The sequence below is a fragment of the Elgaria multicarinata genome, chromosome 10 (assembly GCF_023053635.1).
Source record: "Elgaria multicarinata webbii isolate HBS135686 ecotype San Diego chromosome 10, rElgMul1.1.pri, whole genome shotgun sequence".
NCBI lineage: Eukaryota > Metazoa > Chordata > Lepidosauria > Squamata > Anguidae > Elgaria > Elgaria multicarinata.
Window position 1 is genome coordinate 65,145,829 of NC_086180.1, and position 27,834 is coordinate 65,173,662.

At 41.4% G+C, this 27,834-nt stretch overlaps 1 protein-coding gene across 1 annotated transcript; it reads left to right on the plus strand.

Moving 5' to 3' along the window:
* LOC134404425 (uncharacterized) lies at window positions 1-27,834 on the plus strand. Its single transcript, XM_063135113.1, has 17 exons — window positions 1-66; window positions 206-1,086; window positions 1,573-1,712; window positions 2,975-3,103; window positions 4,526-4,857; window positions 6,227-6,360; window positions 7,886-8,014; window positions 8,929-9,176; window positions 11,643-11,811; window positions 13,271-13,472; window positions 13,624-13,754; window positions 14,361-14,521; window positions 19,978-20,132; window positions 23,476-23,682; window positions 24,205-24,299; window positions 25,221-25,342; window positions 27,596-27,834. The coding sequence occupies exons 1-17, from the start codon at window positions 1-3 to the stop codon at window positions 27,832-27,834; spliced, it is 3,540 nt and encodes a 1,179-aa protein (XP_062991183.1).

The window sequence follows — 27,834 nt, forward strand, 5'->3', positions numbered from 1 at the left end:
ATGGGGAGGAAACCTGCTTTTCTACCCCACAAATCTGTCTACTGGATGAAAAAGGCAGACGTTGCAGTATACAGTGAAATCTCTTTTTGGTTCTGATATTTTAGTTAGACTGTTTTGTATTAGGCTGCAGAAGTGACACCCACTCATTTGACTGTGACCAGATTTGAAGACAATGTGATAACTGAAATATGCTTATTTCCTTCAGAATACAACAGTGGAAGAGAATATTCTACAAATACCTCCTTTAACACTGGGAGAAATCAATGAGATTATCAGTTCCTGGTTAGAAAAGGATCGCCGAAGACTCTCCAAACGCCAGCATGATCACTTAATGGAAGCTTGCACAGCCTGCCCATTACCACTTTATATACACTGTGCTTATAAGGAGTCTTGTTTATGGACATCTTTCAGCCCAGAGACAGAGGTGTGTCTTCCACAAGACATACCTGGCATGTATTCATGGACACTGAACCGAATGGAAAAATCCCATGGGGAACAAGTGGTAAAAAGGATGGCAACTTATGTGTCACTTTCAAGAAATGGCATAACTCAGGAAGAGCTGCTGGACCTTATGTCAATGGATGATGTGGTCATTCAAGAAGTAACTAAATTCCAAAAAGCCTCCATTTCAGCATTCCCTTTAGTGCTGTGGTTGAAGCTTTTGGAAGATCTTGGAGAGCATCTGAGAGAACAAAGAACAGACAACACATATGTCTTTAATTGGGCTCATATGTCTCTGAAACATGTCTGTATGGAGAGATACCTCAAGGCACAGGATAGCCAGGTATCACTACATGCTTCCTTTGCAGACTACTACCTTGGTAGAATTTCCCATGAACTCAGGAAGTGCTGTGAACTGTCTACATTTCAGCCACTTGCCTGGGCTTTGAAAAGAGAATCCAAGATCAGCTACATCTTTAATGTTCGTAAGCTCTTTGGGACTCCATATCACCTCATCAGATCTAAGAATCTTACTCTTCTAATCAAAGAATGTCTTTTTAATTATGAGTTTCTCTTGCACAAATCCTGGGCTTCATCAATTATTAGTGTGGAAGAAGATCTAAGAGCAGCTATCGGTGCAGACAGGTGGGTTCAGAGCAGTAGAATAAAACTGGAAAAGTCTAAGCCATCACAAACACACAGAACTCTAACTCAACCATAATTCCGTCATCATTTGATTTGGTAGAATAGGGTTTAAGAATCCACTTTAAATCAGAGTTACATTCGCATAAGAAATGGGGGAATCTGTGGCCCTCCTAGCGTTGGAGGGTTCCAACTCTGATCAGCCCCAGCCAGCATAGCCAATGGTCAGGGATGATGGTAGTAGTAGTCCAATAACATTTAGAAGAGCAGAGGTTTCTCACCTTTGAAATAGACTTCCAAAATTCTAATTACATATCATTAACTAGTAAATTTAGTTTCCATCCTGTTAATTTTGCCTTATCTTTAGAACAAATAGTTGAGTCCTTCATTATTTCTACATAAAAATCACTTAAGACACATCTAGAATTTTATTACTATGTGATCAAAAAAATTCAAACAGAACATGCTGACCCATTTCCTCCCCAATAGGACTATACCTGACTTAGCTTTATTAAGTGAAGCTCTCAGGTTATCCAAGGAGGTTTTAATACAAGACCCATCTCAGATGGCTTCACAGCTGATAGGTCGCCTTCATCAGATTGTGGCAGCAGACAAACCAGTGGCCCCAGGTACTGTATGTATATGTATGAGAAATAATTACTAAATGAGAAATAATTACTATAATATCAATGGAAATATAGTACATCCTGTCAGAGTGGGGAAGTCTGATCAGTTGACTGCCTTTTCTTAGAGGCTGCTTCCATGGTGCTGAGTTGGCACTGCTCTGCCACCAAACCTCACAGTGTTGTTGCTATGGGGTAGTGGCAAATAATCCTCACTGGATGAGGCAGTGTGGGCTCATTAGGCTCATCAGGCCTGCCTAACTCTCCCAGCTTCTGGCAACCAATGGGAGGTCACCTTCTGCCTGGGAACACCCCCAGCGCAGTGCTGGAGCAGTGACAGAATAGCCATGCTGACCTCACTCAGGCAGGAAAAGTCAGGGTAAGTTCCTGACTTTTCCACCGCACATCTTTGGCTCTTTGTCCCGGGGTGGCTCTGAATCAGCAGCTGTGTCATATAATTGACGCAGTGTGGATTTGGAGCCACCCCGAGGCAAAGACAACATTTAGACAGCCCCCAAATCCATGTCTCGGTGCAAAGTGTTGATGGGCAATTTCAAGGCCCCTGCTCCCCCATAAACCAGACGTTGACTTCAAATAGAGGACTGCCCTCTGTAAAGTAGGACACATGGCCACCCTAATACTTGGGAACAAAAGCCCACCTATTCCACAATGGATCCTCTGCTGCCTAGAATAGGGGGCTACTTTGGACAGCAGGCTGTTTTGAAGAGCTGCCTCGCCCCCTGTAAAAGCATAGTGAATTTAGATTGGTTCAAAAATCAGCTAAGCCATTTCCTGATTTGGTGGAGAAATCGCTTGGATATTTTCCAAGTTATTCTGTCATGAGGTAAGAGGAGTTTACTTATCACACATTTTAAGACCTATAAGTTGCGTGCAGTTCTTGATTAATTCTAGAAGGGAAACCATGGTAATTTTACCCTGTAAAGCAAAATACAGAATAGCTTTTGCTGGTGGGGAAACTGGGTTTGCACACTAGAATCATAGAATCACCATAAAATAATAGAATTGGAAGGGGCCTATTAGGCCATCAAGTCCAACTCTCTGCTCAATTCAGGAATCCACCTTAAAGCAGCCCTGACAGATGGATGTCCAGCTGCCACTAGAAATCCTACATCTGAAAAACTTATATCAATTTTAAAGAATATAGGGTTAGGGGTGACAGAATAAAAAAATGCATCATTTAATATTTGCTATGGTTTTGAAATTCAGCCCATTTAATAACTAGCATATATTATTCCATGTTGATTCAGGTGATCCCAAAAAATATATCTATCTGCCAGCTCTTTTGTCCCAGTGTCAGAAATCTTCCATTCCTGTTCTTGTGCCTTCAACATCCTGCCTTATAGCTCCTGGTGGACTTCTTTGTGACTTTCTGAAAGGTGAGTGAAAAAGGACATTAACCTGTTACCATTTATTGATTAATTTATGCAGATTTTCCAAGCAGTCTGATTTCTATAAGACTGGCTAAAAAGAAAGTTAAGGCAGCCTCCCCTAATCTGGTGCCCGTCAGATGATTTGGACTATATCTCCCATCAGCCTAAACCAGTATAGCTGGTTTAGTATAGATGATAGGAGCATAGAAGATAGGAGTTGCAGTCCTGGATATCTGGAGATCACCAGGTTGGGAAGGCTGGTTTATAGCCTTTGTAAATTTAATAGTTTCTAGAAAGCTTTGCTTGATGTATCTGAAATTCTTTCCATTTCTGCATTACTAACAAAGGAATTTGGATGGAAAAATTCCACTTTGCTCCTAAGAAGTTATATTGACCAATCTGCCTGTTTACTGACATTGTGCTGTTATGGTCATTGGTACTTTGTCTTCTTAAACAAAATCTTATAATTGGATCAGAAGCAAAATAGCTACCTACATTATTATTATTATTATTTATTTATTTATTTATTTATTTATTTATTTATATAGCACCATCAATGTACATGGTGCTGTACAGAGTAAAACAGTAAAACAGTAAATAGCAAGACCCTGCCGCATAGGCTTACATTCTAATTAAATCATGGTAAAACAATAAGGAGGGGAAGAGAATGCAGACAGGCACCGGGTAGGGTAAACAGGCACAGGGTAGGGTACATCACATTTGTCATTTCCAAACATAATTTCTATTGCAACACCACATAAGTGTCTCAACAGAAAAGAGAATCCATGGTTTGCTGCCCCCACTTTTGTCCCTTATTACTTCCTATTTCTTCCCAGTTGGGAAAGAGGAAGTAAATAAAGACCACATGGCCCATTCAGGGGCCGTTTTTATCATGCTCCTTTTCCTGCACACACCAGGAGATTGCGGCACATACCATTATTTTAAAAAATGAATTAAAAGGGGTCTATTTTGCGACGGAAAAATGATCAGAAGGAGCGGGAGGTGGATGATGACGTCTAAAGGATGCACGCACATCTGTAAGTGGGCAGTAGCAAGCGTATGATAAAATGCTCGTCTGATGAACCTCATAATGAACTGTAAGATATTATGGAAATTCTCTTAGCGTATGACATGTTATGTTGAAGAAGGCAGCCCTTCAGATACTATAGAATTTTTTCTGTTGAATTCTTCTGATTATTTTCACCCATCCTTCCTGGAAAATGAAACATCTCAATAAGAATTGCAGGATTGTTAGAAATTGTAATGTGGCATGCATCAAAGTACCCATTCCACTTGTTGAAATGTAAAAATGTGCTTGAAAGAGCTACCCATTTCTCTGAATTTCAAAGGAAAGTCATTAAACTGACTTCACTGAAGTCACCTCTGCCCTTGAGAGAATTCTGAAATTGTACTGCCATAAATCTGTAGGTCACTTGGACAGAATTTCAGCAATTGGAGAAACCCAGAAGGAACTCACTGTTGCAACAGTCTCCAGTAATGGTACTTTGAAATTGTGGGATTTGAAGGTTGGCAAAGCCATCTTCACTCTGAATGCTGTTGGGCAGAATATCAGTGCTATTGCTGTATGTTTGGAGAACAGGTTGGTGGCTATGTCTGACAGAACCACTCTTAAAGTCTGGGATCTTTCCTTGGAAAGAGTGGTATATGCAGCTGGCAACTTTTTGGATACTCCAATACTAACATCTGCAATGAATGGACAACTCCTGCTTGTTTTTTTTAATGGCAATCACAAAGTTCAGGTGAGTTCGTTAGATTTTTAATGACTTAAAATGATACTGGTATTTCATCAATTGTTAAAATTTGTTTAGACAACTGTCAGTGTAATCTTAGGTATGTCTACAGAGAATGGGCCCTACTCCCAGAAAAATGTGCATACTTTAAAAAGATACAATAATTAATTGCATCTCTCTAATATTTTGCATGTACCGGTAGTAAGATGGCTAACACCACTTCTGCAGTTACTCCCACAAATCTATAAAAATGTTTGTCCATACAGTGGGGTTCCTTGCAGGTTTATACAACACCACTCCTTTTGGAGGCGCCTTGCTTGTGTCTTATGTAAACAAAGCCCAATCACATCAAGGGAGAGACTGTAGCTGAGTTGCACTGCATATCCTTTGCATGCAGACATTTCCAGGTAAGATGCCCATCTGAAACTCTGAGGAGTCATTGTCGGGCAGTGTAGAATCACATAATACTGAACCACGTCTGGTCTGATTATAAGGAAGCTTCTTGGATTCACATGGCTAGATATTTTGATATGATCCTAGGAGCAATGTGGGAGCAGCATGTCTACTCATATATATAAAGGGGTTTTAGGCCATGGCTAAACGAGGGGGTTGGTGGGCGACGATCTCGCAATTTTATGATCGCAGGATCGTCACCCTCGTTTACATGCGGCGTGCGACGTCCCAGGAGGAAGAGGATGTCGCGCTCACCATTTTTTTTAAAGGAGAAGGAGTGCGCAAGCGCTCAACCGCAAAACATGAGTTTTTTTTTTTAAAAAAAAACCCCACTCCCCCCACCCCACCCCTGATGGGCACAGAGCTGCTGAGGAGCTCTGTGCCCCATGCCTGGCTTCTGGCTCCTCGTAGTTACTTGCAAGAAGCCGGGACAATCCATGACGCCTGCTCACACATGCCACGCTCTCGGGATGATCCTGAGACTGCGGAAAAAGTGGGCTAAAAGGGTAGGGCAATATCCCAGGCCAAGGATGCCCTGTGCGACATGTGGACACACAGGAATGATCCTGGGGCGATCACCGGGATATCGCCTGGTCTAGCCATGGTGTTAGTTTTAATTTCAACAGTACTATGCAATTACTAACTTTTCCTGGATGAGGACATACACAGATTACCAGGCACTTGTAGATATTTTGTTACTGATTCTGGGAACAGCAAAATGGAGGGAGAGATGGAATTCAAGCCTTTAATTACATTCAAACTGGCCTTGTATATTCAAATGTTTTACTTTTTCTTTTCCTCATCATACATTCCACAATTTGGACTTAAAAAGAAAGAAGGGCAAGACATACAGGATGGCTTTAAATTGATACAAAGCGGTTGGCAGCCAGTCAAGCCCATTCATTTTCATGCCATATTGTTTCAGGTTTTTGATCTCACTCACTCATGCCAGTTGCTCCATGAAGTATACCTTTCAACAGAAGAAGTGCCTATCCACAAGAACCGATCCATACTGGTATCGAAGAATTCAGTAAAAGATTACGTTTTGTGTGCCTTTAGGTTTGTAATAGGACTTTATTTACTGTATGGAAATGAATTATTATGGATTCAGGGATTCTTAGTTTGCAGCATCTAGCAGATTTTATGAAGAAAAGTCTTATAGTTGTGACAAATTACAGGGACCACTTTGCTGCTTCTTTGACATATTTTCAGTGCTCTCCAACACAAGATTCTTCCTGTTTCTTCTTACAGCACTGCCATGCCTAAATGCTTCAGTCCTAAATTACATGGCACATGTAGTATCCCTCCACAATCCAAATTATATAATGTAGGATCGGGTGTGTGTGTGTGTGAGAGAGAGAGAGAGAGAGACAGAGAGAGAGAGAGAGAGAGCGCTCCATCACACCAGTGTTTTATTGCACTGTCATCCTGCCTTATTTACTGTTTTGCCCCACGACCCTCACATGACGTCGTTCCTATCCTGCAGTCATCTCGCCTCTTCCCCTCCATTTCCCATGTTTTCTAGGGTGGGGAAAGTGCAGTATTTTTTCTCTCCATGTGGGATAAAACTTCCATTTTCCATCCTCGTGTATTGCTGTCCTCATGCTATGTCACAGAACGTCCCTTCTTGGGGGCATCTGCGTTGAAGGGCGGTCTTGCTGACGAAAGAGGAGGGTGGGGTGGTTCTCCTCCAGTATGCTGAGTTGATCAAACAGACTTTCGCTGCTCCAACCCCACTCTCATTGCTCTATCATCCACCTGTTTCAACTTCCTTCTTTTTTTTGCCCACTGTACGAGGTGCCCAGCTGATGAAATGCGAAATCACTAAACTTTAGACAACGAAACCAGAGCAAGGTGAGGGGGAAGGTGAGGGGGGAAGGCTCTCATGTCCAGCAGTATGTCCATCAGCCACAAGAACCAATGAACTGGAGGGGGAAGGAGAAGGGGTGGGGTGGTGATACCAGGAAGTGCGAGCCAGTGCAGGTGAAAAAGTAAACAGGCGAAATAGCACAATAACGCACACACGTGAAAGTGACAGCGCTTGATGTGCTAATGAAATGGAGGTGGAAATCATGGGTGTATACCAGGAAGAAAAAGTAGGTGTGATAGAGTTCTGTGTGTGCATGTGCATGAGAGAGAGAGAGACAGGCAAAAGTTGTATAATATGTTCTTGAACCTGGAATTTGGAAGAATAAAATCTGAAGCTTTGTGCACCTGCTTGTTAGGCAACATGGTTGGCAGCCAACCAAAGACATGTAGCAATGGCAAGACAAGTACTTGATCTCTTTGGGAATACTAATAAGTTACCTGGCTTTAGAACTGGTGAGGCTAAGTATGCCTTTGAAATATTAATGTTTTGTGAGAGGAATGATTTCTGAAAACAAGGACTCCAACAAAGCTCCGATGCTAGGTTTTGATCTGCATTTGTTCTGCCTGTTTACTTCAAAAATTCAGATTCTTATCGACACTCAAACTTGCACCTCCTTTAGAGACACATGCATGTTTGCTTTTACTTGAGCATCATCACTACCTATGGTCTTGATTTTGTAGCATCCGTAAATATTTTCACCCCTCTCTCTTGTAGAAGTGGAAGTGAAGCAATGGTCTTCAGTGGCAAGAAAGGCAAAGTAGTTGCTAAGCTGAAAAGCCAAGAACCAATGGCAGCTGCTGAAGATGTGGCTGTTACTAAGGAATACTTCCTCGTGATTTTCAGGTAGTACTACTCAGACACCAGTAAATACTTCTTTTTGCCCTCTTCCTTCTTGGCTTCCAGTTTGGCATTCTATTTTACATGAAAAATTCTCTACCTTTATTTCCTGAGGCATGATAATATGGTCAATATATGAAAAAGTGCAATTCTACCCATGCCTACTTAGTGATGAGCTGTGTTGGGCCTGTTCAGACAACATGCTAAGCCATGGTTAGGCCACTACCCTTTTTGCAGCAAGTGACTAGTGAGCATGTTTAAACTGTGGTTATGTCAAAGCTTCACCGGAGTTCCATTCCATTTTCGGATAACTGCTCCATTATAGCCTGTGGGAATTAACAAAAATGTTTGTAGCTCTTTCATTTTTAAAGATAAAGAGATGAAACTTGGCACCATGATAGCTCTTAAGTAGGGATTTCACCATGCCAAGTTTGAAACAGATCTGTTCATTCCTTGATTTTTAGGAATTTTAAAAATCCCCCCCTTCAAACCATTCTCCCCCATACACACACAGACCGTTCTAACTTCTCTGATTCTGCATCAATTCACCCCTGCACATTTATGGAGGGATTGTGTTGTGTGCTGGGAGGCTTGTAACTAGTCAAGCTAGAACTGCGGCTTGTTGTGTTGTCTGCAACTGGCATCAGTGCGTTGTGTGATGGTTAAACAATCCTTACATAACCCATTGAAGCCCTATGTCCATACCAGAAGCCCCCTAGATTGAAGTTCAATTCAATGACACTGTCTCCTGTAGATATATATATTTATATATACTATTCACAACACAGTAGTTTTTAATGCAAGTTTTTCTTTTACTCTTTGTTTAATATTATTTTCTGCACTACTGCTTTTCAGACATGCCCAGGAAGGGTCAGCCTAATGTCTGTTCAGACAATCCAACACTAATTTTCTCGTTATAGGTGTCCCTTCATGAAACAGCGTGAGATTGTGCATATAGAACTCTACAATGTCCACACCTTTGCTTATGCTCATAGTCTGAAAGGATGCTGCAATGATTATATTCACACTTTTGCTGTGAATCATTTGGGCTCTCACCTGGTAGCATTCAGCCCTATCCCAAACACCAACACCACTGAGATAGTATCATGGAATCTGGAGTCTGAAGACCATAAACACTTGGCTAAATTTCCTTCAGTCCCAGCTGGTGGTGAGTAACTCTTCTAGGGAGTTCAAAAATCTCTATAGAAAAAGTGTTTTATAGTATTCCAGAAGCAAGAGAGATGCAACAGTCAACAATGAAAACTAGAGGAAAATATCAAAATATGGTGGTGATTGGTGGTGACACCCACCACCATGTGACTCTAGAGAAGTTCACCATGAATTCATAATCTGAAAATAGAGATATATCTGTATACTGAAGCTAACATCAAATACATATAATCATGATAGTTCAGTAAACAAAGACAACACCATTCATACAATGTGTACAGTTTATACAATTCATTCACATGTGTACCAGTTTTTTCAACCTGGTGCAGGGGAGGGATGAATCCAAGAGACAAGGACAAGGAAGACCTGGGGACTGCATAGAATCATTATCTATAACATACAAATTATATGCCTACATTTCATACACTGCAAACTTGTAAAGTAATTTCTATTCTAAATTTAAGAAGCATGCTGCACTTATCACACATTTGTCAATATTAAAAATACTGGGTGGGTTCACACATCACTTTAAGCCATGGTGTTTACAACCTATGCACAGTAGTTTATTTTGAAAATAGCCCCATGTGCCCTGATCGGACAAATAAGCTACTGCATACTTTATTCTCCCCTGTCCCTCCTCCCTCTATAGTCCTCCCACCTGGGCGCACAGGTACCCCATATCCCACTGTCACTCATGCAGCCTCTACATCACCTGCCTGTCTCCAGTAGGCCTGCTTCACACTAGGGGCGTCTTCTGCTGTTTCTGCCAGTTCCTCACCATACTCTACACAATGTAGATCCTTAGCCACTTCTCTGCACTCCCCCCTACCCCCCCCCCCGTGTTGCCCCAATTATCAATGCCTTCCTGCCCCCCTCCCACCCTTCCCTTATCTCCGGCCATGTGTACCAAAAAGGGGGTAGGGGCTCTAAGCCCTTGGAAGTTTGCAGAAGTGGGACAAAATTTCATACACAGGTTGCCCTCATGGGGAGGCACTCTGTGCAAAGCTAAAACCCTGCATGTTTATACCTTTGGAAGTTTGCAGGGAGCTTCTCCAAAGGAGTGGGTGTGCCGGGGGGGGGGGGTAGTCGGCAGTGCAGTCTGTTGCTAGGCAGATCTTGGAAAAAGAGATTGCCTGAGAGCAGCAGACTGGTGGCAGCACTTTCGACTGGTCTTGCTAGGAGAATCTGTAGGCGATCTCATTAATCCATGCTGGAGTGTCAGAAGACATGCTAACTCTTGATGGGTAAAATAACCCTTACTGCAGATCAAGGGTTACCAGAGTGGCATATCTGGGGGAAATAAACCACCATGGGTGGGGAAAACAGTGCACAGATAGCACACTAAGCTGTCATGGGTAACTCAGTGAAATAAACCATGGTGGGTTAATTTGCCATCCAAACCCAGTCAATGAGTCTTGTGGTACCTTAAAGTCAAATTTATTATGGCATAAACTCTCATGGATTATAGTCAATTTCATCAGATGCATGAAGTGTTCTCCTAGGTTACTAAAGTTTTCTTAGGTCTCTTAAGGTTTTCACCTAAAAAGCATTATGAAGCTTAGAGCAGTAGAAACAATATTAAAACTAGGGAAACAGCAAAGTGAGAATTCGTAACTGCCATCTGTTCAGGCCTGGTTGGAAAACTCAACTGCTTTGAAATATTTGAGTACTTTGTGGATGTCAATAAACATTTTGTCCAGCTGTTAGTTGAAGAGGACTCTGAGATGTTGGACCCCTTCTTCTCTGATCAAACAAATTATATTTTAAGTTTGTTCTTGATCCTCCCTTTTACTTCCCTTTATACAAACTTTCCTCCCTGAACTCACCCCTAAGGCTCAAGTTTGAGACAGTGTTATGTTTAATGCCATACCTCAGCTCCAGAACTTGAAGTAATACAGAAGAAGCACCCTTTCACAAGTGCCTTCCACATGTTCACTGACTACATAAAAGTGGGAACAAAGCTGTTTCTGCCCCCAATGCCAACTCCCTCCCCAATCCTCCCTCTTTGGTAGATGCTCTAAATGGGGAGCCTATGTGTATAGACTGTTGTATGTCCACAGGCTCTTCCACATCTCAAATTCGTATTTGAGCAAATGCAGTCTGACATTATTTCACTATGGGCATCCACTGCCAGTCTCTAGGCTTAGAAAAAAGACTTTTGGGCAGCTTGTCACCATATACTTGTTGCCATATACCATGTCAGATTATTAGTCTAGAGCTAGTCCAGTACTATCAACACCAACTGGCAGCAGCTCTCCAGGGTTTCATCCTAGCCCTACCTGGAGATACCGGGAATTGAACCAGCAACCTTCTGCATGGAAAGCATGTGCTCTATCAATGAGCTAAGGCCCCTCCATTGTCTTGTTAAATGTTCCCATTATTAAATGATTGCAGCTGTATTCTGCAGCATCGCAATTTGATGAACAATGATACAAAACATTTTTTAATGATCATAAATATGTAGGTGTATGCTCTGACCTTCGATACTGTTTAGCATTCTGTGACGGAGACAATTACCTTCGATGTTGGAACTTGGCTTCCAAGATCAATGACCAATCTTTGACTGTCACTGCAAGCAAAGCAAAGAAACCAAACGGTATTCAGGATATCGTGACAATGGAGAACTATTCCAGGTAATAAGAACCCAAAGTCCAGCCTTACAAATGTATTAATCACTGTTTTAAATATTGTTCTTGGCAAACAGTACTTCAAGAAATCCTGCCAGGCACCTTTCAAAAGCAAACCCTAGACATTCCACACAGTCAGAAAAATTCAGAGGTCTTGATGCTGAAGACAAGGGTTATAGCATGTCTGTGATGGAAGGAATCTAACGTATCTGATCCCTGGCACTGCCCAAACACTTTCACGCTACCTTCATAACCATCAGGTCTAGAATTTTAAAAATAAATAAATTCAGAGCAACAAACCATCAAGTTCTATATACTAGCACATAAAACGGTACAAAACACTATTTTAATTGCTGCTTTTAACTACTGTCTTGTTATTGTTCAATTAGGTTATTTTATTATAATTTTATTATATTTTATTATAGCAATTTTATTGTTATGATGTTTCAGAGGGCTCTTTTTTTTCTTTTTTTGGTGGAACCACCCTGGAAAAACAATAGAAAGGAAGGATAAAAAATAGTAAAATAATCACACAGTACTGATAATTCACGTATTGCATGTTGTTCCACACCAGGCATCTAAGATGAGGCATTATGGCTCAAAGCTGGTACCAAAGGCCAGCCCAGATTATCACATTTCTCATCAGGCCATTTTTCACAGAAGGAAGAACAATTATAGTTCAGAGTCATTCTCCACTACAGCAGTCCTTTTCTATAACATACCTTACCCAATTTGCATGTAATGGTGACAAATCATGGGTTTATTAACCTGCAATAGTTAATTTACCCAAGTTGCTTTGTGCAAGTTGCTGCCGTTTTGCATAATCAACCTCCAGTAGGCCTGATCGCAGATTGTTCATGGGTTAAACAACCCAAGTTAACCCTCAATTAATTCTTAGGTTAATTTTGGGTTGTTTAATCCATGAATTACCCATCATGTCTGGGTTTGCATATCATGTAATAACCCCCAGGCCAATTGGAGGTTGATTAAGCAAAGTTGGTAGTGGCTCGTGTGCAGCACACAACTCCACCATTATGTACAAACAAGGCTCTATTCTTGTTCATTTGCTGTGTTGAAGTGGCAGCTGCTATAGATGTAGAAATAACATTACATTTTCACAGATATGTCAACATAAGTGCAACTCATGACAGCGTGGGGATACAGTTCAGATTATAGGTCAACCACCAATTGTACAGATTTATATTGCAGTTCTTATCCTAATTCAATGCCATGAAGCCACTAAAAAATGCAGCTGTGTATAGAACTAATGTCCTTCTTTTATGGACTAAAATGTAAAGAGAAGAATGGAGAGAGAATTGTTTGGCAAGTAGTGGATAACTGATCGTGATAAATTCTTCTGCCCCACCATTCCTATCCTCACCTTCTGCCAGTTCAGAAATAACAACACTTGCAGAACCTTTGGCGCATATTAGTAACAAGACTCTTCATTGCAATCTTTCCCCAGGTATGCTGTGTGCCAAAATACAAGTCCAGGAGTCATAACAGTGTGGAACATAATGAAATCAAAGTGTAAACACAATGCTGTGAGAGTGGAGAGAGGGCTGATAGAGAATACTGATATAGTGTTGGTTAGAGACATGAAACTTTATGTCCTAACAGACAAAGGAATGACCTCCTTTGCAGATCCTCCAAGACCCATTTTCCAGGTACCAAACATAGCTTTGTTCTATAAATACTGAGAATTTACTTTTCAGTTGTTGGCAATAAAGCCGAGGCTGTTAAGAAAGGCTGCCAAGAAAATAACTTGCCTATATTTTTCCCTACTGGAAGTAGAAATATAGTTTTATGCCATTGCAGAGCCTGTTAGTTTATGACCTCCTGAAAAAGAAGTACATAAAGAAGCAGACTGGCCTTTACATAAACCCCTGTCCAAATGCTGAGTACAGGATCCTTGAAGGAGGCCTTCTACTTGGTGTCTCAGAAAACAGGTAAGGTTTTTGCAGCTAATGAGAAGGTAATGCAGTCCTTGCTTCTGTTATTATCACATTGAAAGGAATGTGGATATGCCAACATTATGACTAGACTAGAAGGTTTCTAAGTTTCAAAATTCAAGCAACTCATGCTTGTAGAAGCATGATAGGATGAAAAAGCAATGGAACCCCTATGTCTGCCAAGCACAAATCAGAAGTCACAAGTCCAATTTAAGAATGAGAATAGAAAAACAAGATGTAGCAGGTCTCATATTACCAAAATTTGGATTAATTTTAGAAAATACATTAGGTTGGACTTTGTAAATTCAGGTGGTTTCTGAACCTACTATACTTTCTTTATACAACTTGATTTAAATTGTTTTATTGTAAATTGCCTTGGTTGTTTTAATACAGAAAGACAGTTAATATGTTTCCAAATAAAGAAATTAAACTTAGGTTATAAAGTTTGCAATTGTAGAATGAATTATTAACTGAATCAGAAAGATTGCATTTTATTTTCTTGCACATCTTTAGGTAAAACTAGTTCTGTAATTACCTTGAAGCTTTAGAAAGTTATATGACATAAGTTCGGTTTGCCTTGTCTTGTCTGTACTATATTTTCAGAGACCATTTTATCATCTGGAACTTGGAAACAGGATTTATTAAAGAGCGAATAAGGCCAGAATACAAGGACAAGTTTTCTTTGCAAGCTGCTCAACCTAACCATTCCTTGTCCAAGGAAAACATCAAACTATACAAAGGAGCCTTGTCTAAAGAAACAACAGGTTTCAAACACTTCATTCTAATTTAAGGCTGTGCTGCTGAAACTGAAAACAATCATTTCATGCAAGATTACCAATAAGCAATAGTAGCTAAAGCATAAAGATAATTTCTTAGTAAATGTGAGGGAGTAATCATGGAGAGTCCATGGTATTTACTTAAACCACTTATTTAATACAATTTATTTTAAATGTACAGCAGAGTTGAACATGTGAAAATTGTACAGAAGACTATCTTGTTCTTGAACTCTGTAATCCAACAGTCATCTACATATGTAGACAACAAATCATAGGCCTAATCGACACCAAGCAGGATATAGCACTATGAAAACGGTATATAAAAGGCAGGAGTCACACTACTGCTTTATAGTGGTATTGAAGAGCACTGACAACAGTTGGGGCCCATTGACATTATTATTATTATTATTTATTTATTTATTTATATAGCACCATCAATGTACATGGTGCTGTACAGAGTAGAACAGTAAATAGCAAGACCCTGCCGCATAGGCTTACATTCTAATAAAGCATAGGCTTACATTCTGACACATACCATATACCGATTTCACGGTGATATATTCTGCTTGGTGTGGCTCCTGCCTTTTATATGCTACTTTCATAGTGTAATATCCTGCTTCGTGTAGATTAGGCCATAGACTGGGGCCATAGCTAGACCTAAGGTTTATCCTGGGATCATCCAGGGTTCGCCCCTACCTGAGCACTGGATCCCCTGTGTGTCACCTAGATGAACAGGTTTGACCACTGTACGATCCACGGATAAACCTTAGGTCTAGCTGTGGCCTGGGTTCACACAACATGACAACCTGCAGTGGGCAGCTGGCCATGGTGGGTTGTCATGTTGTCCATATCCAGCACATTTGCTGCAGGGTGGCTTAATTTTTGCAAACAAGTCACCCTGAGAACCCATGGCTTGTTGAAGTGTTGCTCATACCCATGGTGGGTTATCATGTCATTCAAACCCAGGAGAGAAATTTTATCATGGGTTGCCAGGATTGGCTACAGAGCCGCTTAACAAGACAGACAAAAAAAGCCCATGCTTCTCTTTGCGACCTTGTAATTTCTAGCCGTTCTTGCCAGTGATTGCCCCTCCACCAATGCCCAAATGGCACTTTGGAGGGTCTGAGTCTCCAGCAAGTCCAGAAAGCAAAGATATTGGCTCCCCCATTTCCGTGGCTACTTTTTGGAACAGTTACTGTAGCAACCGGCTCATTTTGCCGGTTTGCTGTTTTTAATTTTACTGTTGATCTTGCACAAATTTGCAGAAAGAACAGGATTTTAAAAATAAAGACAACCACATTTTTATACTCCCAAAGGACCATTTTTTTCTTTAAAAAAGTGGTGAACAAAAAGGGGTAACAATGGGAATGGGGAAAGGGTCGGGATAAGGAAACAAGATGGGTGCTGGCGCAAAAGTGCCTGGGATACGTGCCAGAGCTGGCTGTAGGACTGAGGGGGAAGGAGGGGAAGAAAAAGCCATGGCAAGCCTGATCATCTGTCAAGTGTACCATGAGTTGTTCAGTGAACCACCAACCCACCATGGCTTATTTGCTGGGTGGCTTAGCTTGATGTGCGAACCCACCCATAGAACAGGTGCAAAAATATATTTTGTTAAACCAGCTCGTCATTTGTGAACTGCCTAGAGAGCTTTGGCTGATGGGTGGTATAGAAATGTAATAAATAAATAGATATGAAAGCATTGCAAGCTTTTAGAGAGATACTACAGGAAGATGGGTCACAGAGAAAAAGTAAATAAGTTGAAGTTCTGGTACGTCCATGTGAATGCTGGTCACATTAGTGGATGATCTACACTGAGTGAGACAGGGAGAATGTGACCCTGTTGATCCCACTTTACCCCTCAAGCAGCTTTTAATATCATCAACCGTAGTATCCTTCTGAATTGCCTTTCTAAATTAGAGTAGGAAGGACCAATTTATGGTGGTTCTACTTTCTGGAGGGCAGGTTCTAGAAGCTGGTGCTAGATGACTATTGTTCCACCTTGTGGGAATTATTCTATAGTGTATCTCAAGGTCCAATTATGTGTCTCATGGTTGTTGTTTTTAACATCTACATAAAGCCATTGGAAGAGTTTGTCCAGGGATTTGGAATGAGGTGTCATCAGTATGCTAATGACATCCAGCACTATTTCACCTTTTAAACTGATTCAGGATAAGCAATGGCAGTTCTGAACACCTAACTGGAAATTATGGTAGACTGGATCAGGATGAATAAATATAAAATTAATCCAGACAAAACATAAATAAGTGTGGGAGACTCAGTAGACTGATTAGATGGGGAAATGCCTGTTCTGGATGAGATTATTCTCGCCCAAGAGGACCAGCGCCAGATCTACACCTCGTGTCCTATTGCTACGATCCCATCATGGTGATGCTATATCCCACTTGTGCATTTATCCCTCCTAGCACACACAATGACATCTGTTCTGGTATTTTGGATAATACAGAATAAAAAGAGGGAAATAATGCTAGAAAAGTAGTACATAGAATATGTAATGTGCCCCAACAATTATCAGTGCACTTCAAGACCAATAAAAAGCTCTTGAGTAGATCTAGCCCAGGTTTATTGTTTGGGAGGTGCTACTAGACAAAGCACTGTTTCTAGAGGTCCCATTTGAAGTCATAATAAAATAGTGCCTTTTATCAGCTTCAGGCTGACATGATAAGTTCACCTGCTCCTGGAAGATAGCAGTTACACTGGCTACTGATCTGTTTCCAGATACAATTCAAGATGCTGGTTTAACCTTTAAAACCGCATGTGAAGATTTGAGGTCTACAGAGGCAAAGTAAAATGATTGGGCTTTATAGGCTTGGGGTTATTCTGTTGGGAGGGAGTATCCCTGTGAGGAGTAGTTCCATTTCCCAGCTAAATTTGATTTGTCTAGTGAAGTTTCATTCTTCAAGACTGAAACAGTACTTTCTGTTTTGGAGGAAAAGGATATAAAAGAGCAAAAGAGCCAGCCAGGGGACAGTCAGGAAAGGCCAGAGCATGAGGAAGCAGCAGAAAGAAACAGCTTGAAGAAGTCTAGGCATAACTTAGGGGAAAGGAAATAGTGTTTTTGCAACTTTTATTTTCTTTTAATGCCTTTTGTATCATTCAGCTATGTTTACTAAGTACCTTTATCTGTAATTTGCTTGTTTTAATTTACTAATGAACTGTTGTGTTAAGCTACAAGTGTCTATAGTGTCATTCACCCCATGTCTATTATTATTATTATTTATTTATATAGCACCATCAATGTACATGGTGCTGTACAGAGTAAAACAGTAAATAGCAAGACCCTGCAGCCTAAACCCCACATTACTGGGAAGGGAAAGGTAAAAGGAGGAAGGTGGGACTCTTAAGGAAACAAGAGATCCTTAAAGAGTTGCTCAAGGGGTCCAGGACATAGCAGGTACCCTAACACCCCAAATTGACTAGGCCCTGATTATCTCAAAGAATGCTTCTTCCATTATGACCCTCTCTGATTATTAAGATTTATCAAGGATGCCTTGCTAAAGATTCCAGTACTTCTGGAGGGTATTGTAGCTCCCACAAGAAGCAGGAGGGCTTACCGTGATGCAGGAGGAAAAACTGAGTGCCCTGCCTCAGGATGTTTGTATGACTCCATCTTTATTTTCTTTTAATAGGAAGGGAAATTTGTTGTTGTTGTTTAGCCGTTGGTACTTGATTTATTAGATTCCATTGGTTATATGTTGTTTTTAAGTGGCTTATATTGTCATTTTAAATTTGATAATGTTTAATTGAAAAGTGGTATAATCAAAAACAAATAGTTTACACAGCTTTTAAAGCTGGAAATATAAACAGCTCATGGCACCTTTTCTTTCTTAAGTTAATCAAATAGTTAGCTGTTACTCTAGGGTTTTTTGTAAGGAGCTATCTGCTATTTTGTCTAAAATACATAGTATTATTTATTATTATTATTTATTTATTTATATAGCACCATCAATGTACATGGTGCTGTACAGAGTAGAACAGTAAATAGCAAGACCCTGCCGCATAGGCTTACATTCTAATAAAGCATAGGCTTACATTCTGACACATACCATATACCGATTTCACGGTGATATATTCTGCTTGGTGTGGCTCCTGCCTTTGCACAAAGAAAGCATTCTGTTACTGTGTTTGCCTTCTTAGCATGATATCCGCACAAGTACTTTCAAAGAGACAGCTACACTGAATCTTTTACTGTCTGGCAGATTATTAGCAGCAGAAGAGAAAGGGAAAATAGCCATACTTGAGGAGAGGTGAAGTTCATGAAGAAGTAGAACATGGTTGGGCAGGGGAGAGAATAAGTTAGTCTTGCTGATGTTCACTACTTTTACAATGCTATTTTAAATAATAAAGGGAAGAAAGATGCAAGAGTTCAGAAAATAGTTAATAGAGCAGTGCTGCGGAACTTGTCACTAATTTATTTTTATTGCATTTATATCCCGCCTTTTTGCTTCCAAAGAAACTAAGGTGGTGTACATAATCCTCCTCTCCATTTTATCCTCACAACAACAACCCTGTGAAGTAGGATGGGCTGAGGCTGGATCTACACTACTGCTTTAAAGTGCTTTATTACAGTTTTTAAAATGGTATATGGAGTGTGTCCTGGGCTCCAACAGTTGTCAAAACTCTTATAAAGCACTTTAAAGCGCTTTAAAGCAGTAGTGTAGATCTTGCCTGAGAGTCTGTGACTGGCCCTAAGTCACCCAGTGGGTTTCCATGGCCGAGTGGGGACTAGAACCCAGATCTCTCGACTCCCAGTCCAATACTCTAACCACCATACCACACTGGCACTCTACACCACCTTGGCTCTCCAGTGTGGCATAGACACTTGTCCAATAAATCCCCAATCTACTCTCATCATCACCACATCCCATACACCAATCAATAGCAAATGTGCTATGCAAGGGTGAGGAGAATTGCAACAAAAGAACAGCAGCTGTTCTTTATTGCTCAACCCCATCCCCACTCTCCCAGTCTCAAAAAGCTTTTATAACAAATTTGTTGCCAGTTGTGTTAGATAGTCACTTTAGCAAAGCAAGACAAGAAGCTATGGTCAGGATCGAAAGAATCCTATTCAGTATACCCAAGAGATATTCAAGTATGATTTCTCCCAAATGGCAACACACATGGATACATACCAAACAGCTTTTAAAATGTAGGGGAGTTTTAGAAGTGGTTTGTGATTTGCCATTTGGCACCATTAGTTCAAAGTGAAAGAAATTGACCAAGCACATACAAGCCCTTGGGGGAGCCTAAAGTAGTCCTTTGGATCCTGGCCTAATCTTGCATCTGTAACATTAATTTGAATCCAGACTTACCAAACTACTCATGGTGGCTTTCAACTATTAAAATTATCCGATGCGGATATTAAAACCACAATAAAAACGTATTTGAAATAGAGATTATATGTATTTATATTCCTCATATCTCAGCATTATGGCTTCCTTGGGAAAGACGAAATGAAACTAAGACTGGAAAGAAAAGGAGACGGGAAAAGGCAGCAAAACTGAAGACGGCAATATTGCAAGAACTAGCTAATGAGAAGAGCAATGCTATTGACCAGTACATTCTGAGTGGAGATGAGAAGGTGAGTGGCAATGTTCTAAGCACTGTATGGCCCGGTTTGCATGTATCAACAACCCATGACTTGTTTAACCTATGGGTTGTCAAGGCTGAGCACAAGCATGCGAGCATGCTGCCTCCCACCTGCTCACCACTTCTGCTTTGCATCCATTGTTAGTCATGATATCCAAACCTGGCATTCTGGGTTGTTGAGGGGTAAACAACCCATGGTTTGTTGTTAGGTTAAACTCTGGGTTGTTTAACCTTCAACAACCCTGAATGCCAGGTTCTGACATTATGGGCTTTGCTAGACCTGCCGGGATAAGCTGGCAGGGAGGCGGGGCGATGGCGCGCTAACTTTAAAGCGCGCTGCCCAGCCTCCTAGACGGCCGACACGTAGGGCTGACGCAAGCCCTGCAGCGTCGGCCATTTTTTTTTTTTTTTTTGGTTAAAGGGGCCATGTGTGGCCCGAAGGCAAGGTAAGGGTTTTTTTTCCAAAAAATTAAGGCCCCCTGCCCGCCCCATCTCCCCCCTCCCAATGCCTGATGACCCCCTCCCCCCTCGCTCGCCCATCCTCCCCCCCCCGTGCCCGATGCGTGGCCTCCCCTCGCCCCTGTGCCAGCCCTGTGTACCCGGCTGCTTTTCCCTCGCCCCTTGTGCCGTGCCCGGCTGCCTTTCCCTCGCCCCCTGTGCCAGCCCCGTGTGCCCGGCTGCTTTTCCCTCGCCCCCTGTGCCGTGCCCGGCTGCCTTTCCCTTGCCCCCTGTGCCAGCCCCGTGTGCCCGGCTGCTTTTCCCTCGCCCCCTGTGCCATGCCCGGCTGCCTTTCCCTCGCCCCCTGTGCCAGCCCTCCACCCTCCTCCGTTGTCGCCCTGTGCCAGCCCCCGTCGTCTCCCATGCCGCCCTCCACCCTCCTCCGTCGTCGCCCTGTGCCAGCCCCCATCGTCTCCCGTGCTGCCCTCCACCCTCCTCCGTCGTCGCCCTGTGCCAGCCCCCGTCACATCTCCCATCCTCTTCCGTCGTCGCCCTGTGCCAGCCCCCGTCGTCTCCCCCGGGATCCTCCCTCCTGGCCCGATGGACACAGCGCTCAGCGCTGTGGCCAGTCTGCGGCTTTTTGCGGCTACTCGCGAGTAAGCGAGTAGCCGCAAAAAGCCACGGAAGTCTCTAGACGTTCCGCAGCCCCGGCCTCAGGCCGGAGCTGCGGGAAAGGCGCGCCATAACGACTTCGCTTATGGCGCGTTAGAGGAGGCTTTAGTGCGGCCTGTAGCCAGATTCCCCTGTTAGTCATGTGGAAGCACAGCAGGCAAACCGGCTCTCAAGGCGCGCTAAGGCCTCGTCTAGGAACGCCCTCAGACTAACAACCCAGAAAGGGGCATTCCTGGGTTGTTTCGGAAAGCAGATGCAAAGCAGAGGTTATAAGCGGGTAGGAGGCATCGAGCTCACTTACTCCTGGGTTGCTTAAGCCATGAATTGACATTATATGCAAACCAGATCTATATTTATTTAAATATTAACATTCTAATAGGGCGCTTCCAGACAGACTGTTCCTAGCTCCACCAATCAAAAGACAGCTAGTCCATCTTTTCCCCCTTAATAGACTTTTTGTTTTGTGGGGGGGGGGGAAAAGACAGAAGAAGCTGTAGGAAAACATACAACAGTCACACAATGAAGATGCTGTCATCACACACACTTCTGAAAAAGATCTGTGAATGAGTCGGGGTGATTACACACTAAAGGTCTTATCTCGAAGCCCCCAGTTTACATTTCTTTTAATGCCTTGTAAGCATGGTATACTTCAACACATTTCAGACAGTAAAGTTTTGAAATTGAACCAGGCTTCTCAAATGAGATCTTCAAATTAGGGTTTTATGCCCTTTAACATAGAGATTCTTCAATGGTTAAAGAATCTCTATGTTAAAGGGCACACAGCCTTAATTTTGTTGTACAGTTATGAGCTTGATTTATTAAATATGAATAGGTGTTGAATAAGAAACCGGATATTTCTCATATATCAGCTTTATTTAGGCTGCAAGTCTATGGACAGGTTGTTGTTGTTTTTTTAAAAAATTGTTTTATGATGCATATGACCTTGTTTTCTTTAGGTGCTTAAAAATTATAACTATACCTTGGAAATTAGGGGTTGGATCCAGAGTTCCCCCTCCCTTAGGGTGACCATATGAAAAGGAGGACAGGGCTCCTGTATCTTTAACAGTTGCATAGAAAAGGGAATTTCAGCAAGTGTCATCTGTATGCATGTCGCATCTAGTGAAATTTCCTCTTCATCACTACAGTTAAAGCTGCAGGAGCTGTACTGCAGCTATACTGTGACCAGATTTAAAAGAGGGCAGGGCACCTGCGGCTTTAACTGGTGTGATGAAGAGGAAATTTCACCAGGTTCTCCATATATACAAATGACACCTGCTGAAATTCCCTTTTCAGTACAACTGTTAAAGATACAGGAGCCCTCTCCTCCTTTTCATATGGTCACCCTACTGTAAGAGGGAGACAGAGATGTCACTCCACCCCTTTCTCCTGCAGGATCTTCTGGTTTGCAAAGTTTTACTCCACATAATCCTGCCTCCAGCTTTATATCCTGAACGAGTGTGTGTGTGTGTGTGTGTATGAGTGAATGTATTAGCCTCCCTTGCTTCTTTAATTATGTATATGCAAGATCTGAATAGCATTCATATTAAACTTGCAATAACCTTACTAATAGTTCAGTTAATTAGATTAAATTTAAGAACACAAAGGAGCTGAACATTGCAGGCTTGTTTGCTGTCATGTGACATGTTGCTTTTAAGAAGCTTGCACTTTGGGTGTGCCTGATGTTAGCACTGTCACTCAAGTGTTCGCATTGTAACTGGAACATAACCAGGCTGACATGACTTTGATAAATCCTGCATCCTATCAGGGGACTACACACTGCTTGAGACAGAAATATTTCTTTGTGGGCATAGGGTGGATGGGTCCTTAATTAGACCTCTGTAGCTCTTATAGAACTAGAGATGTTTAGCGAGTGAGCCGCTGCATCACTCCAGGAATGCTCCTTCTTTCGCAAGACATGCAGGATTCTCAAAGGATATATGGAGCAAGAGAGGGCATCTGATCTCATTGGCAGCATAAAAGTGAAGAGGAGGTGCTGGAATTCTGCCAGTCCGTGTGGCAAAGGTGAACATCATCACTTTTCATCCCTCCATACCTAGCTGACCAATGTTTAATTACGTTTGTCCAGCTTTTGGGGTATAGGACTATAACTTAGCCCTTTTATGCAGCTGCTAGTTGCAAAGAGCATCACTGAATCATTATTTCACAGAAATACATTTGTGACCCAAGGTCTTTTTTTTAAAAAAAGCACCTGACTCTCTTCTTAGGTAGCAGTGTGTTCCTACTATGCACATCACCTGACAGTGTTCAGCTTGGAAACCATGTCCTATCTCCACACTCTTGAGAGCAGAGAATCCATGCTTTTCTTACACACTGCCGCCTTGACCTACAATGGACATTACCTGGTGCTCTCCAACTACAGCGAGGAAGAGAAAGTCAGCTATGTAACTCTATGGAATTTAGCCACGGGAAAGGTATTGTTTCTGAAATATTTTTGCAATGGTAGATTATCTGCTTTGCAGTTATGGAGTACATTTCTTTTAAAGATGATGATCACTGGTCAGAACTTTTCAAATGATTTGCTAACTAATGTGATTTACATTGAGCACCACTGTCTTTCAAGCTCTTCTTATAGTAGTTTAAAACTAATGGTACAAAGTATGTCCAGTTCTAGAACTTTTGGACCTGGTGTCCAAAATCCATCCTGTCCCAATCCAGGCACCCAGGTCCACCACCTTGCTTCCAACTCTTCACTATTACATCCTATATTGTTGTTCTAATGTAACAGAAGAACATGCCCCAATGAAGGGTGGGAAAGAACAGGAGCAACATTACCTCCAATGAAGCAGTACTCCAGTCAGTCAACCATCTATAGTCACCTATAGGAAAGGGTAGCCTGATATGCTGGGATAGGTGATCTGTAATTTATCCCTTAAACAGGTGTCAATGCATATCAAAATACTTAAAATTGCTTTCTCTCTCCCTTACAAATGTAGATTAGGAAAAGATTAAAAAACGAGCCCAATGTCTGCTGTACAGCTATTACCGCTGATGCTAGTAGAATAATTTTTGGAGAGATGATGGAAAATAGGTAAGTAAAAAGCCTATGTTTGCCCAGTAAATCACACAGTTCTTTTGAATAACGACTTCTGATAGTTTGGCAAGAGACATCTGAAGGCATATGCAGGAGCTTCTGGTATGCTGTATTTTAGGCTTTCAACCATGAGCTCATGAAAAACACAGGTAAGACTTGCTATGTAGAGTGAATTTTAAAGGACCCACAAGATAAAGGGCTACTTTTCAGTGTATCCATCTCTCGTGGTGGCAGAGATTGCAAATACCACCTAGCCCTTCTTCAGGCCTAGCACCAAGAAGTTTCGATTACTACTACCTAATGCAACAATTTTGGTTTAGTTATATAGGCACTTGTTCATAAGGACCAGAAGCAAATTTGGGCAGGCACATGGTATTGCACATTCCAAATGCAAATGACCTCCCCACCCTGCATCACAAACTATTCTTGAAATTTCAAAAGCTGTTTGCAATAGAGCAAGCTAGTATTTATATTTTTAGTACTAAGTCTTTACACATCCTAAAACACTGGCTCCTTCCCAAACAAAAGCAGATAAATGGGCCATTTCCTTGATGGCTACTCCTGTATGAGCCACTTAGGTTACAAAGACTTTTGTAGGATAACTGAAAATGGTGCAATTAATCCAGCAACAAGAGGACATGAATGAGTTATCAAAAGTTTTAAGAGTTAGAAGAATAAGGTATGAATTAACCACAACAGTATTTGGCAAAAGAACATCCACTTACTTAAGGTTGGATTGTTAACACTATGTCTTCCCAAATTAGATTGCTGTGCAGTACTCCAGATTTCATTGAAGAGGAGAGCAGGTTGAAGAAAACTGAAAGTTTTGTTCATTGTTTATATACAAGTATTTTCCCAATCTGTCTTTCACACTGAACATTACAAAACTGATGAAATTTTCCCTTTCATGATTTCTAGGATCAAGATTTGGGATCCATTTAAACACAGGCACAAATTAATTCAAGGTTATGAAGGTCTTCATCTGACAGTGAACAGCAAACTGCACATATTAGATGAGACAAAGGCTGTCCTGCTTGCAGGTTTGTTAAAAATAATATTTTGAATTGGCAGCTTTTAGAGACAGTGAGGCTAGAAAACATGTAATGACATTTCCCGAAGTATTATTTTTGTTACATAAAGCCTGAAATCAATTAAGTTTTACCCATAAGTAGATTTATTTGTCATCAATGGTTAGCTTAACAGTTGATGGCACAACAAAGGTTGTTTCTAAAAGTTTTCACTGAAATGGGTGCATTTTTATAGAGTGCACCTAAAAGGAATGGGAACTCCTGTCGTCGACATAGTTTTTAACATCTTATATATTTTTAAACCACACCAGCCCAGTAAGAAAACTTAACTGCGTGGATGTGATTTTGGTTCCAAACATTAGCATCACTGTCTCTGCATGAAACATTGGCAAGTGACTTTCCAAAGACAGTCTTAATGTTCGTTTGCAACACCTCACTCTTTAGAGCAGTGATCTTCAACCTGTCCAGACCTGAGATCTACCTCTGACTCCCAACTTGCAACATGGGACCCACATTCACAATTTTACTATTGCTCAACATGGCGGAACAGCTATGCTGTGATCCATCTGGACTGATCTCACGACCCACTTTTGGGTCGCAAGCCACTGGTTGAAGGCCACTGGTTTAGAGTACTTGGCAAGCATCATCCTATCTATTTATTTTCTGGAGGTTAACTTCCAGGTGTACTACAAACTACTGGACCAAATTAAGGAAAATTTAACCTGTTAATTATTGCCCCAAGAGCTTGTAACAGCCTGTAAATTGGATTTATGTTTCTCCTCTGATCTATAATCCAGGACTTTCCATAATTAAGCAAATTTGTGCATATAAGAAAGATAATATATTTTATTTTGAAACACTGCACATTTTAAAATCTGTTTATATATACTTTAAAAAAAATTAAAGCTATACAATTTCCCGGTTTGCACTAACCATAGTTTGTCATGACATCCATATCAGGCAAACTATGATTAGCATCCATACTAACAAGGAATTGCTTGTTTACTATGGTTTGCCCATCCACTTCAAACCATGATTTAGGAACAGTTAATGATTAGCTCTAATCACCCTTTGCCCGATTTGGATATCACAACAAACTCTAGCTAGAGCAAACCAGAAAAGGGAATACATAAACCCAGGTGCCCAATTTCCAAGCCATGATTTGCAGACTATTTTTCTCTACACTGAACTAGTGCTTTCTTTTTTAAGACACCTGTTTCGTGATTACTATACTCAACTAAAGGAATCTTATTTATTATTTATCGGAAGTAAGTTTATTCCACTCCTAATCAGAGCTGCTTTCATATAAATTAAACAAGACAGAGGGCAGGTTGCACATTATGCTAAGCCAACCGGTGAATAAGCCAGTCGGTTGGTTGTTCACATAACCACCCATGGTATGCCTGTCAGATGATCTGGTTGCCATGGCTTGTTCTCCCTCTAAGTCCTCCAGCTTGTATCCAAGGCACCTTTGTGGCAGTACCCATATTGTCTCCTAGTCCCAGCCCCCTTTCATTCACCACCCTTTTTTTCCTGGTGCTTTGGGACTACACAAATATATAATGCTTTTTCCCATTCTTTTGCAAGTGTGCACTTTTGCCTGTCCAATACGTGCTGTCAATTTCATTGTATGTTTCAGCTGTCAAAGAGAGCCCCGAAGTGAGTAAAGTAGGTGCACCAGAAGAGGGGGACGGCGACAATATCTCCCACTTGGCAATGTAATCCTTTCATTTTGAAGTGTTGACCTGACAATTGTCAGTGTTCTCCCCACATTCACCTCTTCCCCAAGTCTCCAGGAGGTCCAGAAAGGGGAGATATTGGCTCCCCAAACTTTTCACAACTCCTTCTCTGAGCAGTTATTGCACATATCAGACAGACAAAAGTGTGTTCTCGCATACTTGTAAAGAAACGGGAAAATGAAAACAAATATACCATTTGCACTGAAAAATAAAGAAAACAAGTGATGGTCTCTCAAAAGTGCCATTTAGGCATTGGTGGACGGGCAGTCCCTGGCAAGATTGCAAAGAGCAGCACGGGCTTTTTTACTGGTCTTGCCAAGTGTCATAGCAAATCCCAACAACCCACAATAAATTTGCTCTCCCGGGTTCAGATTACAGAACACCCCACCAGAAACATTGGTTTCTATTTCGTAACTATGGATTTAACCAACCTGAGAGGCTGTTATTACAATCCTTAGACCAGAAGAATTAACAAAGCAGTATCTATGCAGGACACAATACAATATATGTACATTTTCCTTATTAGGTGAAGTCAGTCTCTGGAACTTGGAAATTGGTACCGTTATATCCATCTTTACACCAGACAGCAAGATCTCCTGCATGACCATTGATGCTGATAGAAGGGCGGTTCTTTTAGGCTTGAGTGACAGTCCTACTCTCATCACTTTGAAAATGCTGAGCATCAACACTGCTGCAAGTTCAACAGGAAAAGATGTGTTTGGAGAAGAATCATCAAGCAGCGAAGAGGAGCCCACAGTTACGTAA

Excerpts from the sequence above, each read along its gene's own strand:
- LOC134404425 (XM_063135113.1), top strand. The coding sequence starts at position 1 with ATGGGGAGGAAACCTGCTTTTCTACCCCACAAATCTGTCTACTGGATG. Across the intron at positions 67-205 it reads TGAAAAAGGCAGACGTTGCA|AATACAACAGTGGAAGAGAA; the intron begins GTATACAGTGAA and ends TATTTCCTTCAG. Across the intron at positions 14,522-19,977 it reads CTTGTCTAAAGAAACAACAG|CATTATGGCTTCCTTGGGAA; the intron begins GTTTCAAACACT and ends CTCATATCTCAG.